Source organism: Dromaius novaehollandiae, chromosome 5 (assembly GCF_036370855.1).
Source record: "Dromaius novaehollandiae isolate bDroNov1 chromosome 5, bDroNov1.hap1, whole genome shotgun sequence".
NCBI classification, from domain to species: Eukaryota; Metazoa; Chordata; class Aves; order Casuariiformes; family Dromaiidae; genus Dromaius; species Dromaius novaehollandiae.
Genome location: NC_088102.1, coordinates 72044082 through 72061697, shown reverse-complemented (window position 1 = coordinate 72061697; position 17616 = coordinate 72044082). Strand labels below are relative to the sequence as shown.

General features: G+C 47.6%; 1 protein-coding gene across 3 annotated transcripts in view; it reads left to right on the top strand.

Annotated features, from left to right (window-relative positions):
- The window catches only part of CEND1 (cell cycle exit and neuronal differentiation 1), a 21236-nt gene extending 3620 nt beyond the window's left edge, over positions 1–17616 (top strand). For all 3 annotated transcript variants that reach the window (XM_026110682.2, XM_026110683.2, XM_026110681.2), the window contains exon 2: positions 12766–17616. In XM_026110682.2, the coding sequence (XP_025966467.1) occupies positions 12942–13346 (405 nt within the window). In that variant the 5' untranslated portion in view covers positions 12766–12941 and the 3' untranslated portion in view covers positions 13347–17616. The remainder of the gene's footprint in view (positions 1–12765) is intronic.

Here is a 17616-nt window from a genome sequence, read left to right as displayed (position 1 = left end):
ATTCAGAATTAAAGCTAAGACAGACCACAACGAAGTGATATGCTCTGAAATGACTTTAGTTATCGCCGTCTCTCTTTGGAAGCCCATGCACAGTGTTATGATCCTGAAAAGGCAGGCTTTACAGCAGAAGGGATGTTTAAAACCTAATCCCAGCAAGGTATTTGCAGATTCTCTGTAATGCTAAAAATGGTTTTGCTGTGAAGCATGGCTGAGAGAGCAGCAGGCTCAACTGCATCTAAAGGGCTGATGGCACTTGAGGGGCTGGCTGACTGTGCAATTTCTGTAACTTCACCACGTGTGACCAGCCGACATAAGACTGGATCCACACCTGGTGTAATTCAGTGCTGACCCCTACAGACATCAGTCAAAGCAGATAATTTGCACTACGGAAGAGCTGGAGACAAAACCCTGTACTCCCCTGGGCTGATTTGGTAACACTTCCCATATTTCTGCCGTAGGTAACCATGTCCTCGGGTGACTGAGGCAAACCTTTAGAAAGAGGGGTTGATGACGCTTTTGCATTTGTATCAGTGCAGGGTGCCAGGCAGCGAAAAACTTGGACCATTAGTTGTCCCTTTGGGACCTTGCGTGGTGAATACTGTGATGGAGGCGTAAAGGAGTGGGTTTCATGGGATCTTTTTGGTTTCAGGCTATATATTTTGAATATGGTTGTGGGAATGAAGCCGAACTGAACTGCAAGCGCTTTTTAGCCCATGTTGCTGCACAGAATGGCTCAAAGGAGCCATGGCTTGAAGGGGAAGATAACAGAGCAAAAAATGTGGCGTTACTCTACAGAGCACCTCAACAGCGTAGGTTAGAGAGAGCTGTATTTTGGACTATTAAAAAAAAAAAAAAAAAAAGCACCAAGAACCAAGTAAAGCCTCAGGAAGGAGTATGGTGTGCATCTTTTTGCAATGTAAATCGGCATCTCTCCGAGAATAAAATGGCTGCTTTGCCCACCCTGGAGAAAGCCCCGGGAACAGGACAAGCGCGGCTTGCTCTTAGCGAGCTCGGGTCTCATCCCCTGCTGAAATGGGTTTGCAGGGCAGAAAAGGCCATTAGGCAGCTCCTGGGCAGCCGCTGGTGCTCAGCGCATCGGGGCTGCCTGCCAGGGTGCTAGCTGCTGCACTGGGCCCCAAAATGCTGCGTCAGCCGCATGGAGAGCGCGGCCGGGCCACACCAGGGGAGGACTGCTGGTGGTAGCACGCACCTCGCAAGCTGGGGCTCTCTGCCCCATCTCTCGCTATTGCTGGCCCACAGGGGTGCCCAGACTCTGAGTCCCACTGCCGCAGCTGCCCCTCGCTCACTTTTCCGATGTGGCAACGGAAGGCAAAGCCAGTTTTGCAGGGCTACACAGGATCACGGTATTCCTGGCTCCAGCCTTGGTGCCGTATATAACATAACCACTGAACACAGTTGATGCCTCCCCCTGAACTGGGGGAGAGGTGATGTGTCTTGGCAGCACAGGGAGCAAGGGGTAGGGTCCTGCAAGGGCTGCCATGCTCCGGGACGATGGGCAGATGATCACTGCAGCTTTGGCCACCCCGGGAAAGATGCCAGCAGGAAAGACGCCAGGCAAGCGACAAGAGCACCGGGTCTCAGTGCAGCAGCGGGACTGACGCAGCCGCACAGCAGCAGCTTCTCCAGCAAGCCTCCCCCCGTGGCAGTGATTTGAAGCAGCTGTGAAAGCACTTTCAGCTATCTGACGCTCTCCCTGTTAAGCTTCAAAGGGCTTGTCTGAGAGGGAAATGCTTAACGCAGGGCCAGGGAGGAGGAATGTGGGGAGGTGCAAGCAAGAGCTTGGGAAAGGGCTTCATAAATAGCTCATCACAGCAAAGTGGGTCAACAATATTTGCTGCAGCTTGGTGCTGCTGTCTCCAAGCCTTCCCTTTGGGAGGGCTGGCAAACACAGCCGTCTCCCTGCACAGCCTGATCACGGTGCACTGGGGCTGTTAAAAGGGTTCTATGAAAAGAGATTCCTGATCTAGTTGCATTGGCTTTGTGTTTTATCACATTTACTGTGCATTATGTCAGGAGGATGCAAGAAGGAGGTGGGGGTGAGAGGAAAATAGATCGGGAGGTAGCTGAAAATCTCCTTGGGGAGTTGCCTACAGCAGCTGAACTCAACACAAATGCCTTATGTAAAGCTGTTATAATATCTATGGTAATACTGTGAGGTGCTGCATTACCTCATCTGTCTCTGCAGCAGCTCTTGAAGATGGGGAGAAGGCTTAGTCACACTATGCCGTCACTTCTCTTAGATGCTTTATGGCATTTCACTGCCTTTAAAGCGTTTACTCCCACAGCAGCTCAGAAAGGGAGGGAAATGTTATTTGCCCCTTTCAGACACTGGGAAACTGAGGCACTGAGGAACCAAATGAGCTGCTCAGAGTTACAGAAGGAGCCTGGATTGAGGCAGGGAAGAGAACCCAGGTCTTCCCAGTCCTGATGAACCTCTCCTCCTCTGTATGGCAGCAGAAGCGGAGGCACAGACCCCGGAGGGGCTCTCCAAGAGGCACCTAGGCAGCAGCCTGGTGCACAGTCCTCCAGGTTACATTATTTAGGGAGTAGACAGAAAGGTCAAGAGTCCAAGTGTGACCCCTTGGAGCCATCAGTAAGCCTCAACTTCAGCGGGAACAGAATTAGGCCATGCCTATCTTTGACAGTTTTTTCAGTAACGTCACATCCAAGCCTTTTTGGGGACTTACTGATCCAGCACTAATGTGGCCAGCCATAATGACCTGACTGCTCTGTGCTGATCCCAGAGTCCCTGTTTTGATACAGGTCGCAGCTCAGCTGACTTACAGTGATGTGAGCAATGCATCTCTGGTCCTCCCTACAGGGTTGGCATCACAGTGACAGGTCAACACCGATCACTGTTGGCTGTAACCTGCAGGATGGGCAGAGCCTTGGGGAAGGATCTTCCTCCACCATGCCAGGGAAACAGGTCAGCCACCTTTGGTTGTGCTGCTGAGTGGTATTTCTTTAAGGAGAGCAAAGGCCTATTTGCTGTGAGCACTGGTTAATGGGCAAGATGGAAAATAAAGCCTTCTTGCTTCCCACTGAGCACAGCTGCTGCATGAGCTCAGCCTCCCTCAAATCAATCACTCTGTTTATTCCTTCTCAATGCCGCACCAGCCATCTGGCTTGATTGCAGGCTAACGATGAGCTGCCTCTGTGGAAGAAGTAAATGGGAACCCAGGATATCTCAGGCAAGATTATTTCTGGCAGAGGTAGGTGGATGTTCAACCTAAAATGCTGAGTTCAAGTCTGGCCAGGCCCATACAGTGGAGAGGAGTTCAGCCTGGAGCAGGGGCAGAGGCAGGGCTGCAGAAGTAATCAGGAAAATGGAAGAGCAAATCTCAGGAGCACAGACTGGGAAAACTGGGCTTCCGAGGCCAAACAAAATGAAGGAAGAGGGATGGTAGGATGCTAATCTACTGAACAGCTTGGGTGGATAGTAGAGCTACTAAAATGAAGCAGAACTACTTAAATGAAAAGACACAATTGACTGATGATGCCCCTTCAGTTTCCAGAAGCAATAGGATGGACTGCTGGATGGTACAAACTATTTGATGAACAGATGTCCTCAGAGGACAGTGGAGGTGCTGCGTTCAAGTCAGTGAGCTCTTTAAGGTCCACGGGAAAAAGGGCTAACTTGGCCATGAGGCAGAAAGTTAATTCTAATTCCTACCCTAAAATAACTCCCAGAAGTCTGACATTTCGGCCCAGTCTTCTGGTAGCAGCTGTGGAGGGACAAATGCTCATAATTTTTAAGATGGGGCTTTTATGGTTTCTTATGTGACATGCATTTGAGCTGGCCAGGAGTACATTCCCTCGTGCAGCCCATGCTTCTAGTCCCTTCTTTTCTTCATTCACTTCCAAGCTGTCTTTGGGGCCCAGGGAGGTGCAAAGGACAGCTTTATAGGTGACAGAGTGCCTGCTGCAGAGCACTTAGGTCTGCAGCATGGTGGTCATCCATGTTATTGTGATATGGAAATAGCAGTGGCACACATTTGCCATGAAGCTCAATGGTGTCTTTACCTCAGGGAGATCACCACCATGTCCCAGATATCTGAGGGCTAAGGAGGGTTGGAACTGGGAGGATGGTGTGAAAAATAGGCAAGCAGAGAACTGCAGAACACATCCTTCCATCTTCCTGTTTCTTGATGGTCACAAGTCCAGGGCTGGCCTTTTCCACCTAGAGCCAGAAGTTTGTACGTGACCCTTCCTGCTGTTGGCCATGTGTCAATCTGTTACCCATGATCAAGCCTTCAGGAGGATACGCTTGTGCATGGGGAGATTTGCTGATGGATTGTCTTTGGGAGAAGAAAGGGAGGTGAGAATGGTCTTGAGCTTCAGGATCTTAGGAGTGACACACCAAACTATTCCCATGGCTCTCTGAAGTAATCCCTTCTCCAGCTCACCTGTAGCAATGTGCTTGACTGCAACCTATTTCTTCCTTCTGCCACAAAAACAAAAGTGGCAATGAACCGGCATTGCCGTGTAGCCCAGCCATGTCCTCAGCTCTCTTTGGAGAAGCCTTCAGCTGTCAGGACAGACTACTTTTTATTTGGCATCTTCCTCAGCACATCAGCAAGTGGCCTTACCCACGTGCTCCAGCTGATTTCCAGTTTTCCTCTGACCACCTCAGACAAGACCTCTTTAGCAACAGTAATACTTCATATGTCTATAGTTTCTTCCACCTGAGGGTCTCATATTGGTGAGTTTAGCCTCCTGTATCATATTGATTCAATTTTCATGAGGCATTGAAGAAGGAAGCTTAAGACGCATGCAAAGGTCACACAGGAAGCCTGTGGCAGCACTGGCTCTCCCCTCTAACAGCCCTAGTTTCTAACAGCCTGGTCCCTCAGCACTTTCAGTTCATAGCTGCCTTATCGGCTGTAGTCAAAACAATGCTTTTTTCCTGTTTTTTTTCTTTTTTCCTTTTCAGGAAGTTATTTCTTTTCAGGAGCCTATTCAAAGTGGCCAAATCCCAATTTCCCTGTTTATGTGCACAATCTGCTGCAGGAACAAAATCTGCAGACTTCAGTCTAAAATTACCTGCTCTTCACCTACCAGCCGGTGCCTCAATCAGTGACGGTAATTCAATCCTGTGAGCCAGTTTGGCAGGTGCAAATTGCACTCACCAAAGGGAAGCTGTGTGTTTGAAAGAGGGCCTTTTTCCATGCCTTAGAAAGCTGGTTTGATTTTAAGTGACCAAATGCAGGCATGTCAGCTGAGACTTACAAAACTTGCCTAAGGGATCTGGGGAGCTCTTGAAATTAATTGGCATTCAGCATCTGTTATTCCTTGGTGAAGCTGAAAACCTCTTCCTCTGTTGGTGTAAGAGCAATTGACTGAAGGATATGATGAGGACCGCATTGGGTGTCATGTTCTCAGGTACAAAACCCTCTCTTAGCCTCAGAAAAGGGGGGCTGGGTCCTGCGAGGCACAGGCTGTCTCCTCCAACACCGCTGAGTGCTTTCAACTCTCACTGAATTCCAGCTATGTAATTTCAAGAGGAACTGTCAGCAGGCTAGGTGACATATGTCGTTCCTTTGCAGAAGACCTCTTTCCCCAACCTGTGGGAGTTTCACAGACTGCTGCCCATCCCTGGGCCAATCAATGCGGAGTTGCTGCATGGTCTTCCCCACAGTTTAGGTGCTTCAGGCCAAAGTGTCCAGGGGCTGACAGTGGAGACATGGCAGGAAGAAGCATTAATGCTTGCCTAGTAATAGGGACCCACTTAATTTCTTGCCCAAAAGCCAATGCAGGTCGCACTACTTGACTCAGGATGATGGGGCCTGAGTCCTTGTAACATGCTCCTCTTAGGTCAAAAAAGACAAACCTTTAGGGCATTTCTTCTCCAGACTGCTGAGAATGATTAAGAACTGTAGGGGAGTTGAAGCAGGGATGAAGGAAGATGACCTGAGGATTTTTAAGGCCTTTTCTGCTAATTTATGGCTCTTACTACATGACATTGCTACAAACCTGGCCAGTAGCTATTTCTAAGGTCGGTATTTTCAAGTGGAGGACACCTGGAATTTGTGGCTGGATCTTTTTTGTTGCAAGTATAAATTCAGATAAATAAGTAAATAGCACTGATATGAAAGACATTTCACTCCTGCCTGGGCAGCACAGGGGAGATTTGGGGCCAGATGGGACTCGGACCTTACCTGCCTGCTCAGGGAAAGGATAGAGATGCCTGGGCCCCAGAAGAAGAGAGTGGGGAAAGGAGGTCTTACTCCCCCCAGGGCATAGCCCAAATCTTGCTGTGATGACTGTGCTTCTTCCCATGGCTTGATATACAATCCCACTGTGTCGGCCGAATTCTTGCCTGCTGACACAACACAACAGTCTCTGCCAGCGTGGCATCTGAGGACCTGCTTTTCACAGGGGGGACCCTATTTTTGGGTGTGTGTGACCCTGTGCACATCTGTGGGATGCAGCTTCCCGCCTCAGCCCAGATCCCACATTCAGTACTGCTGCTCCATCTTGCAAAGCTGCTGCCTTTTCTTGCTAACTTGAAACAGTAACAGGAAGATTATGAGGCTCGGGGATGGGGCCAGTCACTGCAGAGGGAAGAGGACAGGCCTTCTGTCCTAATAAAACTAGAAATGACTCATCTGTTCCATTCAGTGCAGGACTGATGCAGCTTTCATCTGCACCCACAGGAGATGGAGGAATAGATGCATTTGCTGGGGAGGCTGCGGCAGAAAAGTGCCCTTCAAGGAGACAGAGAAAGCTGTATTACTTACGTCGGCCCTGTTGCCTTGGCTGGGGCTATCTTGTGGAGCAGTTGCACTGGGTGGCTCCTACTGCACTGACCTTGAGAGCTGCAGCAGCCAGAAGCAGCCCAGGAGGATTGTAGTATCTGTGTGCTTCTCACAGTGGCAGGAATCTGGGGGGCTTTTCTTTTCCTTTTTCTTCTTGATCACCGGTTTCATTATCTCTGCTCCCTCTTCCCAGGCTGGGAAGGAGCTGGTTAGCTGCTGGCAAGTGAAAACCTCCCTGAAAAGGCACAGATTGTTAAACAAAGAAACAACATGGGGGGAAGGAGGGAATGAAGCCGCTTTCTCACAAAACCTTATTCTCAAGTGCTGCTGTCTGTGTGGGAGGCAGAGAGGGGGAGCTGGAAGGGGAAGGACTGGGTAGGCAGGCAGAGGCTGAGGCAGAGAGGGAAGGGAGGAATAAATAGATGTAATGAGCTATAAAGAAGAAAGAGCAAAGGTGGAGAAACAGGCCATTAGGGAGAAATTTTCTTTGTGATGGAATGAATGAGGGAAGAGGAGGAGACAAAGGGCTGGGGAGAAAAAGCCTCACACCGGTATACACAGGCTTAGTTTCTGAAAGCCAGAAAAGCACCTTCTTTTCAGTCTCAAGTGGGCTGCAGAGATGCTTAAAGATAAGCACGTGCTCGTGCCCTCCAAAGCATGGGACTGAAAAGGGGAAGGAGAGCGACAAGAAAAGAGGAGATGGTGTTCAAGGAGATGATGTTCTGCTTGGCAGACTAGGTATGAAAGAGAGTTAAGTGCGCTGCTGAGAGCCAGGAGGGGAAAGGCAGCGCAGATACCTGCAAGCAAGCACGCTAACCGCAGCAGGTAGCTCTGCTAGCTATGCTGCAGCCGCTGTGGGCAGGAAGGGTGCTTGAGCTGCTCGGGTGCTGAGTTTCACAGCGCCAGCTGTGAACCCAGTTCAGGGTTTGGAAAGATGCTGGGCAGTTCTGTGACTCAGGTTTTAATCTTCTGTGCAGGCTTAGCTAGAAGTGCCATAGGGGAGGGTGAGAGAGGATGAGATTTCTTTCTTATTCCCTGGGTTTCAGAAAGGCTCAAGGGTTTTCTTTAAATCAGCACCCCATGCATTGCAAGAGGCCATATGTGTTAGCTCAGTACTGTGTTACTCTCCTGGCTGGACAAGCAGATAAGACTAGACAAGGAGAGTCAGCTCACTGGCAGGAGGAAAGCTGAGAGAAGAAATTGATGGCTCAGATAAATAATGACAACTTTGGGACGAGTTTTGCAGAATGCACCAAACTCCTTTTGCGGCCTGGCTTGGCTGACACAGACAGAAATTCAAAATAAATGTAGTGAAGTTCACAGTTAGACAAGACTCAGCATCAACGTGCAGGTATTGGAAGTATGTAAAGGGCAACGCAGCAGCAAAGTCCCATGGGTTGATTTGCAGACAGTTAAGCAAGGACTGGGAGGCAAACCTTCCTAATGGCTAGTTTCACTGATGGAAAACCATGGATGGCAAACCCTTTCATGTGGACACTTAAGAACTGTAGATATTTATTTTAGCTTAGTTTGGTTTTCAAATCTTTTAAAACCTTTTCTAATCTGCATAAGGAGCTTGCATTGCTTTTAGTGACACTCACTTAGAAACCAAGAAATTCTTGTAAAGAACTGTTTGCATCAGTACCATGTGGAGCCATGGGACAAGCCCACATGGTGCAGCGTAGGTCACGAGCAGCAACACAGCTTTTCTGCTTCAAGGAGCCTGGTATCCAGATCTGTTCAATCAAGGGTGTAGAGGAGAGACGATATAGGTAAGCTGAGGTACCTTGGGCTACGCAGTGTCCCCATATCTCAGCAAAGAGGTGAGTGTGCCTGCTCCATGATTTAACTCCACCACCTCTATACACAACCTTAGGCTACATGTAGCCTTCCTAGGGAAAGCAATGGAAGTTTAGCACTAGGATCTTATAGTATAACTGGACGAAGACTACAGATTGTGTGAGTAGCCTGGCTAATTTATATCAAAGCCACCAGACAAGTAATTCAATATTTATGATATGATGAATCTGACTCTCCCTGCTTTAACCTCTAAGCCTGCTTCTGTCTTGAGCCCCACTCATTTTTTTGTGTTCTGGGTCATTGTTACACCAGATGTAAAATGAGGATAAATTGCTACCAAATCAGAGCAGCAGTGCCCTGCAAGTGACAGCATGCAGTCTTAGCACATAGAAATATGGCCTTGAATGTACGCAAGTTTTCTATTAGGCAGAGCATCATGAATGCTCTTCAGAGGCAGTAGAAAGGAAAAGGTGGGGTAGATGGTATTTACAGAAACATTGCAAAATGATGGGGGGGGAAGAATATTTTTGTACTTCGCCAGGACCATATGCTTATCTATCAAGTCCCAGACCACAGAGAAAGTGTTAAGCTTGGTGAGCATCTGGGATTGCATTTCTGAATGGTGCAAGATGCCCAATCATATGATCCATCCTCAGTGAAGAATGAGAGGAGGGTGTTGACACTTCAGTTTTCAAAGTGGAGATCTTCAGGTTCTGATTTTCAGTAGCAGGAGAGAACATCATTTCCTCCTTTCATTTTTCAGAATACCATTTAATACCACATACTCAGCAATGTAAGTAAGTGTTGCTCAGCAGGAGGAGCCTGGAACTAAACTGAATTGAAAATCTAAGAGAAGACTAGCGACTATTTTATTTAAAGCTGGCTATGAAACCCTGGGGGAGGAATATCAGCGTCTCACTTTTCAATGATTTATTTCAAAACTGGCCAGCTTGGATCATCTAGTGCATTTTGGAGACTTCAGGCTCCATCTCACCAAATATTATCCAGTTAAAGGCTGGACAATTCATCTGCCTAAAGGGAGGTGTCTAAGGTAGGCCAGATAAAATGCCTTCTGGAAGTGCCTGTTCTCTCCCCATGCTACGGAAGGAGATGAGACTACTCTCCTAGGCTAATTGCTTACCTTTCAAATGGCTGAGTGAGAGGAGACTCAACATCTATAGGAGGGGACTGTGGGGTTTCACTAGGATTCCTATATGGGAGATGTCTTCAGCATGGCTTAAGCATGTCTACATGTCTGACTGCTGCCAGGGATACCCAAGCTGGCTCATGTACTGGAAGCCGTCCAGCTACTGTTGCCTAGAGCTTAGCACATGTTAATAAATTCCACTGAGATGCAAATGGAGATCTCTTGGTCAAGGTGTGTTCTGCATCCCCCTTTGACAAAGTGAGAACTTCATTCTTCAGATGGATTTTAATTTTACTTCAAGCAGAAGAGACACCTCCTTGCAAATTAATGGTTAAATTCTTGGTGTTGGCTAAGACATCAGTTCTTATATAAGGGAAGGAGGATGGAGAGGCGCTGACTTGACTGGGATCTGGACTGCTAAGGGCTTTACCTGAACAGGAAAATTTTCTCCTGTTCAGAGGAAGTATATGATGTACTAGTATCATGGTCACCAAGCCTGATGCAGTGTGAGCTATAGATATCCACGATTTTGGCACTGGAGTTCCCCCAGTCAGTGCCTGGCACTGGTGAAGATGGTGGCCATCAGACGAGAAATGGCTCACAAGCGACAGCAGGAGAAAGGGTAGCTTCTATCTCATACCAAGCAGTAAGCTGTTGCTCTATTTCCCTCTGAACCCAAACCCTGTATTTCTGTGAGTGTGTTTCTTCCAGGCCAGCTTTTCTGCCCAGATGGAAATTAAAACACAGAACATTTGTTAGTTTGTTTCCTGGAAGAGGCAGCCACACAGACCATTGTTGCAAGCCTGGGACCTTCTCCCTGTCTATCATTAAAGGAGTGATCTGGACCCTGTGAGCCATTTTGGAGCAAACATCTATCCATAGACGCTGGTTGGCTATGGAGGTTTCTGAGGAACCTCTTTATTTCTAATTCCAGACATTTAATAAACTCATATTTCATTTAGCAGGCAGAAAGCTCTCGGCAGGCCCCTGGCAATGCTGAAGGTCAGCAGGGAGGTAATGAAGCAGGTCACTCCGATCTGACAGCTGCCTCCTGTCTACTCATTATTTTCCAAGCACTAAGTTGACATGGTGCTGTGCTGCTGGAGACCCAACAAGCAAGCTGCCCTATGGCCACTTCTCTTCTTCTTCCTCTGGGTAGCAGTGATACTGTAGCCATGGGAGCTCCATCTCCTAGTTTACCCTGCCCAGACTCTGTCTAGCTGGGCTTGCATCGGTGATGGTTTTTGTTGTGCTTTTATAATCCTTTGAAGCCCACTTTGTCCATTTGCTGAACTCTCTGGATCCATCCATGCTGTTAACTGCATTCATCAGTTCCTTGGTGAAAATGGTTCCAGCTAATCACCTGTGGTACATCTGACAGTGCTCTTCACCGCAGGCAAGCCCAGCTAACCACTGCAAGGAGGAGAGAGGAGTGAGGCTGCCAGTCCTTGCACAATCACTGTGAGATCCCCTTTACGGTAAATCCACGCAGTTGCACTGGAGTTATATCAGTTTGCACCAGCGGAGGATCTGGCCTTTGCTTTATTTTCCAGTAGCTTCACCAAAAACACTGACAGCCACAATCCTTGTAGCTCTGATATCTATGGTAATCATGGAATTAATCCCTGCTTTTTCTACAGCACCCATCTGGATGGCGAATGTTTGTTAGACAAGATCATGCATTTACCACTCCCTAAACTTAGCTTGGGATAATGCTGCAAAACAAACAGGGTAGACAGTGAGTTACAGGAGGGGAGAAGCTAACGATCTGCTTTTCCATGTAACAAAATATTCTCTCCTTTACCTAGGAAGACGGCAGCTGTGGTGAGCAAATGAAAATTAAGCTTTATTTGGTTGGAAATGAGTATATCTTGTCACTGTCAAATGTCATTGCTTATATGGGTAGGGTAGTAGGATACCCCACGTGCAAACTGAACAGAAAGTACGTGGACATTTGTATTTGCAGAGTCCTTTTGGTAATGAAAAATCAGGTAAATGAAGCCCCACCTAAACCTGTCTGTACTCTGAACTTGCCCACATCATGGTAGAGGGCAGATATACAGGAGATGTTACAGAAGTGCCATTGTAGTTCAGTGTATTCCCTGGCTTCCAGCCATACTGAGTTGTTTCTAGTGTGAAAGCTGTCACTGGGTGGAGAGTTGTGTAGGTGGGAGGGAACTACAGTAAAAGAGGTACAGAGACCAAGGCAAGCCAGAACTGGGGGGGGGGGGGGGGGGAGAAGAGAGCAACTGGGAGAGACTGTCTGCCTGATAAATGCTGGCACTGCTCGTGCCAAGTATCCTGGTCCAATGGGTAGGCTTGTAGTTTTTACGTATCACACTCACTGTGACGACAACACTCAAAAAAGGTTTTAGCCTTATTCTGTGGCTATAAGCTAGCCTTAGTTGAAACTAGCAATGAATGTTCTGTTGTCATGACTAAAAAGTGTAAAATCTCTGTAAAATCCTGATGAAGCACCTGCCCCAGGATTTGCTTACAATGGCACAGCTGGTTGCGGGCCCATCCTGCTTTCACTGGTCAGGTGCTAACATGTACTGTTGATCAGGTTATGCTCTTTTTCTTTCTTTCCTTCTGCCTTTTCTCTATTCTTTTATTACAATTGTGCTTAAGAGTCCCATTGTGAGAATAGGAGCCACATTTCCCTGAACATTTTATACCCAAGGAAGAAAATATGGGGCTGTATTCAGGGCGCCTACTGTGGGGTCCAAAGAGAAACTCCAAGACCTACTAAGCTAAGCTGAAGAGTGAACAACCGATTTAGACTATTCACTCTCCAGGCTTGCCAATGCTGGTTCTAGTTGGGGCAGCCCAAGATGACAGTCAGTCTGAACTGCTTATTGTTCCCTCAAGGGCAGGCACTGCAGTAGATGCTTTGAATACACATAGCACACAATTCCTAAAGAAAGAGCCAACAGTTCCAGTCTTATCTTCTCTCCTCCCCTGTTGCCTTTGAGTGGAATAGTACTGGCTTCCTGTCTCTTCCTCACTCACATCTCATTTCTCTGCTTCTTCTTCCAGGTGCTGTATCATGTCCAGGTAGGACACTACCAGTCGGAATCATCCCAAGGCAACTGCTCCAAAGGGCTGAGTCGTCCACCTGAGGTGACTCCTCGGCCTTCTCCAGCAGCGGGGCAAAGGAAAAGAGCTGGCACTGAGCATCTGACGTCAGGTCGCTGTCCACAGCATTTGTAGGGATGGATTCCAAAGGCAACGTCCGAAGCGGAAACAAACCTGATGCCAAGGCCCCCAGCTCCGGAAAGGCAGAAAAGCCCAACCCTGGGCCTGCCACGAATGCAGACAAGAAGGAAACCCCTTCCAAAGAGCAGCCTGCCCCTGCCGCTGCCACCTCTACCACCAAGAAGGCAGGTGGGGATGCTGCCATTGTGAACAACCACAGCAACCTGAAACCCAGTCCCGCTGCCACGGAGACACAAGAGGCCACCGGCCAGTCCCCTGACTCTGACAACAAGGGAAACAGCAGTGAGGAGTCGCCAGGCAGCATCTTTGACAACATGAAGCCCTTGATCATCGTTGGAGGAGTGGCAGTGGCTGCACTCGCTGTGATTGTGGGAGTGGCGTTCCTAGCCCGGAAAAAATGAAGACGGAGACAGGGTGGGGCTGAGAAACCCAACCCAGCTGTACAGTTCCTTTTGAGACAAATGCATGCAGAAAATTCTATACATATCTATATATATAGAGTGAGCTAGCTAGGTCAACAACCAACACCAACTGCAAATCCAAGAGTCTTGTTCAGGACAACTGTGCCAGTTTGACCCAATGTGGGTAACTCCATGCACTCAGTGTGTTCTTTCATGTAATATATCTTGGCTTATACCACTGTGTATAGATTACAGCTTCTCCTGATCAGTGTAAATGATGGTGTCCCCTCCCCTCCCCTGCTGTCCTCCCTGGGAGACACCCCCATCTTTCTTGCAGTCCCCTGTTTTCAACTCCAAAGTGTTCTTCGTCCCATCCAGAGTCCCCACTTTGTGTTTTGGTTTCTGTATGGTTTGTTTTTAAGTTGGGCTGTGGTAAAGAAGATGGAAGGGGAGGTGGAGCCTAGTGCTAAGACCTGGTTCTCCTGTCACTGTGTGCTGGGCTGGTGTTCATCCAGCACCCACCCAGTGCAGGGGAAGCACTGGGCAATCACAGGAGAAGGCAGCTATTTGACCCAAACAGTAAAGTGTGATCTCTAATAGACGTCTTATGTACCTGCTGCTCATCATCCCAACTTTAAAAAAAACAACTCTAAACCACCCCAGAGAGAACACAAGCTGGCTGTAGCTGGAGGCTGAGATTGCATCATGGTAGAGCCGAGTATGCATCTCAGGACATCACGCGAAGTCTTTTTGCTGGCTGAGCTGCCAGCTGGAGAATGAGCAAAGGCGGCCGTACTGTGCCCAACAGCGCAGTCAGCAGTGCATGGAGATATCTGGCTAAGTCCCATGCCGACTTCTGGCAGACAGAGAGCAGCTGCTATCTGCTTAGTTTCTTGCATGCTGGCAGGCCGCCTTCAGTATCTCATGGCTTGCCAAGGTTGGATGGGCATCGTTCAGCTATGGAGAGGCTTTGTTTCGGATCTAGTTTTTCCCAAATTTAGGCTGCGCTTTGCAGGATGCTGTGACCTCAGCCCAAACTCCAAGTCAGCTGGACTCTTTCTGTTCATTTCCTGGGGCTTTGGATCAGGCCCTTCATCTGAATGTTTTCCCACTAAAGACTGTGGCCTCTCTGTACATGACGAGATAGGGAAAAGGGACAAGACCTGGTTTTAGGGGCAGACAGGATCTAGGACCCCATGAGAATAGCTGGGACCTCACGAAACCTGCTTTGCATCAGGGAAACCCTATTCAAGAGCACTGGAAATCCATCTATCCTAGAGGGATCTCTGTCCTCCTTCCTATGACAGTAGCAGGGATTTGTGACTCTTCCATGCTTTGAAGTTGGAAACAATTTTCCAGCACTCAGGAACAGACTGGTTTCATTGGTGAGTATCTCAGATCTAAAGCCAGACCTTGTGAGGAGGAAGAGAAGGAAGGCAGATGGCAAGAGGGAGTGTTTAATGCATTGGCTGATGCCCTTCCCACAACACCAAGAACAGTGGGCAGATCTCATTATTCTGAGGGTTTATATTAGGTTTTTTTAGTTGTTGTGCTACTGCAAGGAAAAGTCTTTAACTTATGTACTGTTTTTAAATAGGGTCAGAGCTGGGATGGGGTCAGAACCACAGAGAATGAGTCCTGGGAGCTCAACAGCAGTCCCAGCTAACAGGCAAGGTGTGGGAGTGATGCTTAGCAGAGGCTGCAAGAGGAGGGAGTGAGATCAGTACAGATTAGTAAAAGGGCCTAAGTGATATGTGTTTAATTGAGCCTGGATGTATATATTCAGTGCGTACCAGGCAAAAAAAAAGGTGTACATTCCTCAGGTATTGCCTCTGCAATATCTGGTTCTGGCAAGATTAGTGGATAGGATGGTGGATGTGTACGACCCAATCTGGTAGTATTTCTCTTGGCTTATGTCTTTCTTATTTACCTCCAAATTTGGTTTGTTGGATACACATGGCCTCCCAAAACACAAAGCCTTTTGATGCAGTCTGGTCATTCCTGTGGTGAGATCTGTCATCTACTTCTTTTTCCCAAGGCTCCTAAAATATTCCCAAAGGTATGCAGCCTCTGGGAGTATCTGATGCTGTCTTCAGATGAACAACAGACTGCACACAACTAAAGTTTTAGGTCTATGTCTACCTTTATCAGTACAGACAAAGGGAATGGGTTCAAATGTTGGGTTCACACTGTTTTTGGACTAAGTGCTAGCAGCCACAGGTGAAATCCTGGTAGCTTAAAGCACTTTTGGCCTGTATTCTGAATGTATCTCCTAGTAACTGTGTATCATCTAGAGCCTGGAAAACGTCTTGTTATTGAACTAGGGATCCATGGCTGGGTGTTTCTATGTCATTTTTGCCTGAAGAACTGATTTTCCTTCATCCTGTTTTGCAAATGCTCAGAGGTTAATTGGGAGGGGAGAGGGCAAACAATAAAAAGGGAGTATGAAAGGTGATGGGAAAGCAGAGTTGTGAAAGAGAGAAGCTCAGAAGCAGTCCCAGCATGGCTCCCTGGCTGCGACTGCAGCGGAGCCTTGAGAGAGGACACAGTGAGGCCGCTGCACCTCCCTGCGTCTAAACTAAGGCATCTGGGGGTGCTGCAAAGCCTCCAAACCCTGGCAGTGCCCTGGCCATACTTGCACCCTGAACTGTGTGTCCTGGTTTCCCCGCAAGGGAAACCTGGGTACACAAGCAAGAAGCCAACTGCAGCGCAGTCCAGCCAGGAACATGGTCTATACAACTGTGAGGCTTGTGCCCCCTGGGTACAGCATAAGGTGTACTTGCAACCAGCTACGAGGGACCCATTCCTGGGCTCTCCTTCCCTTGGACCTCTGAAGCACAAGGCTCTCGGCTACAGGGGAATTTTGGTTATGTTGCTCATGAGGGAGGAAATCCAGCTACCCCTGTTCTGATTCATGTTTTGTCAATGTAGGGTTGGTGATTTTCAGACAGTGACTTCTGTTTTCAAGAGGGAGTCCTGTCTTCACGAGATGCTCCTAGCTGCCCTGTCTGCTCTCTCCCTCTCAGCCTTTGGTGTACGAGTTTTCTAGCAGTGTGTGGTAACATTACAGATGTAGCATCTAGCTACTCTGCACAGACCAGCATAGACAGAGACAAGGGGAGGAAAGAGAAGCACTGCTTCACTTCAGTCTCTTTTTTTTCTTTTTTTTTAAAAAGCGTTTTTATATCTTTGCTTTAACCTTTGGTAACAGAAGAGGGAAAAACAGTTCTCAGCCAACATGGGCCAAGACCTTAACTATTTCTGTTCACATCTGACCCCCTTCTTAGAGCAGTCAGATGCAAGGCCAGTAATTTCATCTGAAAACACACCATAGGAATGGTGATGGGACTGCAGCTCATCATCTGGGAATGTAACCATATGCTAAATCTCCTTAGGCAGCGAACATGGTATGTCCTGCCCATAAGGGATCTTTCACTTACTGTGACTACTTAACATTTTTGTCTGCTGTCCAGAGTCATTATCTGGAACCGAGCTTTTTGGTGGTTTGGAAAACACCTGTGTTTACGTGTGTGTGTGTGTATGTGTATATACACAACCCTGCCTTCAAGACTATTCTGTATATGTATGTATGTATGTATGCATACATATAATATATATATTTATACTACTGCAGTCTGGGTAAAGCCACATTCTTTGTAGGAAAAAGCAAAACGGACCTGGAGACAACCCTTCATTTGTTCCCCTGCATTCATACAAAGCATTCGTGATGTCTTTTTTGTGCCATTCACCTCATGCCATGCAGCACTTGAGTTCTCTTTTTGATCCTGGTTTCTTATCACTGCAAAGAATGTACGGCTAGTGAACTGTTGAATGTACAATGTCCCCATTGTGCTAGAAGCTCAAAATTACCGTTCTCTTCCCTCAATAGTCATGTGGGCTACTTGCTTTAAAATAAGGCACCTCTTTTAGACTATACTGAACTATACTGGACTGTGTTGTAGCGCTTTTCGAAGTGTGGGTCTAGTGTTGATTTGAGTCAGGTAGATCAAGCATAGATGCCATACAAGCTCCTAAGCACGCAGCTGGGACAATGCACTTCAGTCCTGACCTGCAAATGACACCCGTTTTTAGCAGACACCTCCTGTTATGCCTTGATGTGCCAGGCCGTGTGGTGGTTTCATTTTGAGAACAAATGTCCAGCGAGAAGTAGGCTGAGAAGAGCAAATTCATCTCTCTCAGGATCAAAGTGAGATTGAAGGCTTAAATGATTGAACTCGCTGTGCTAAATAAATAGTTGTCTTTTCTCGTA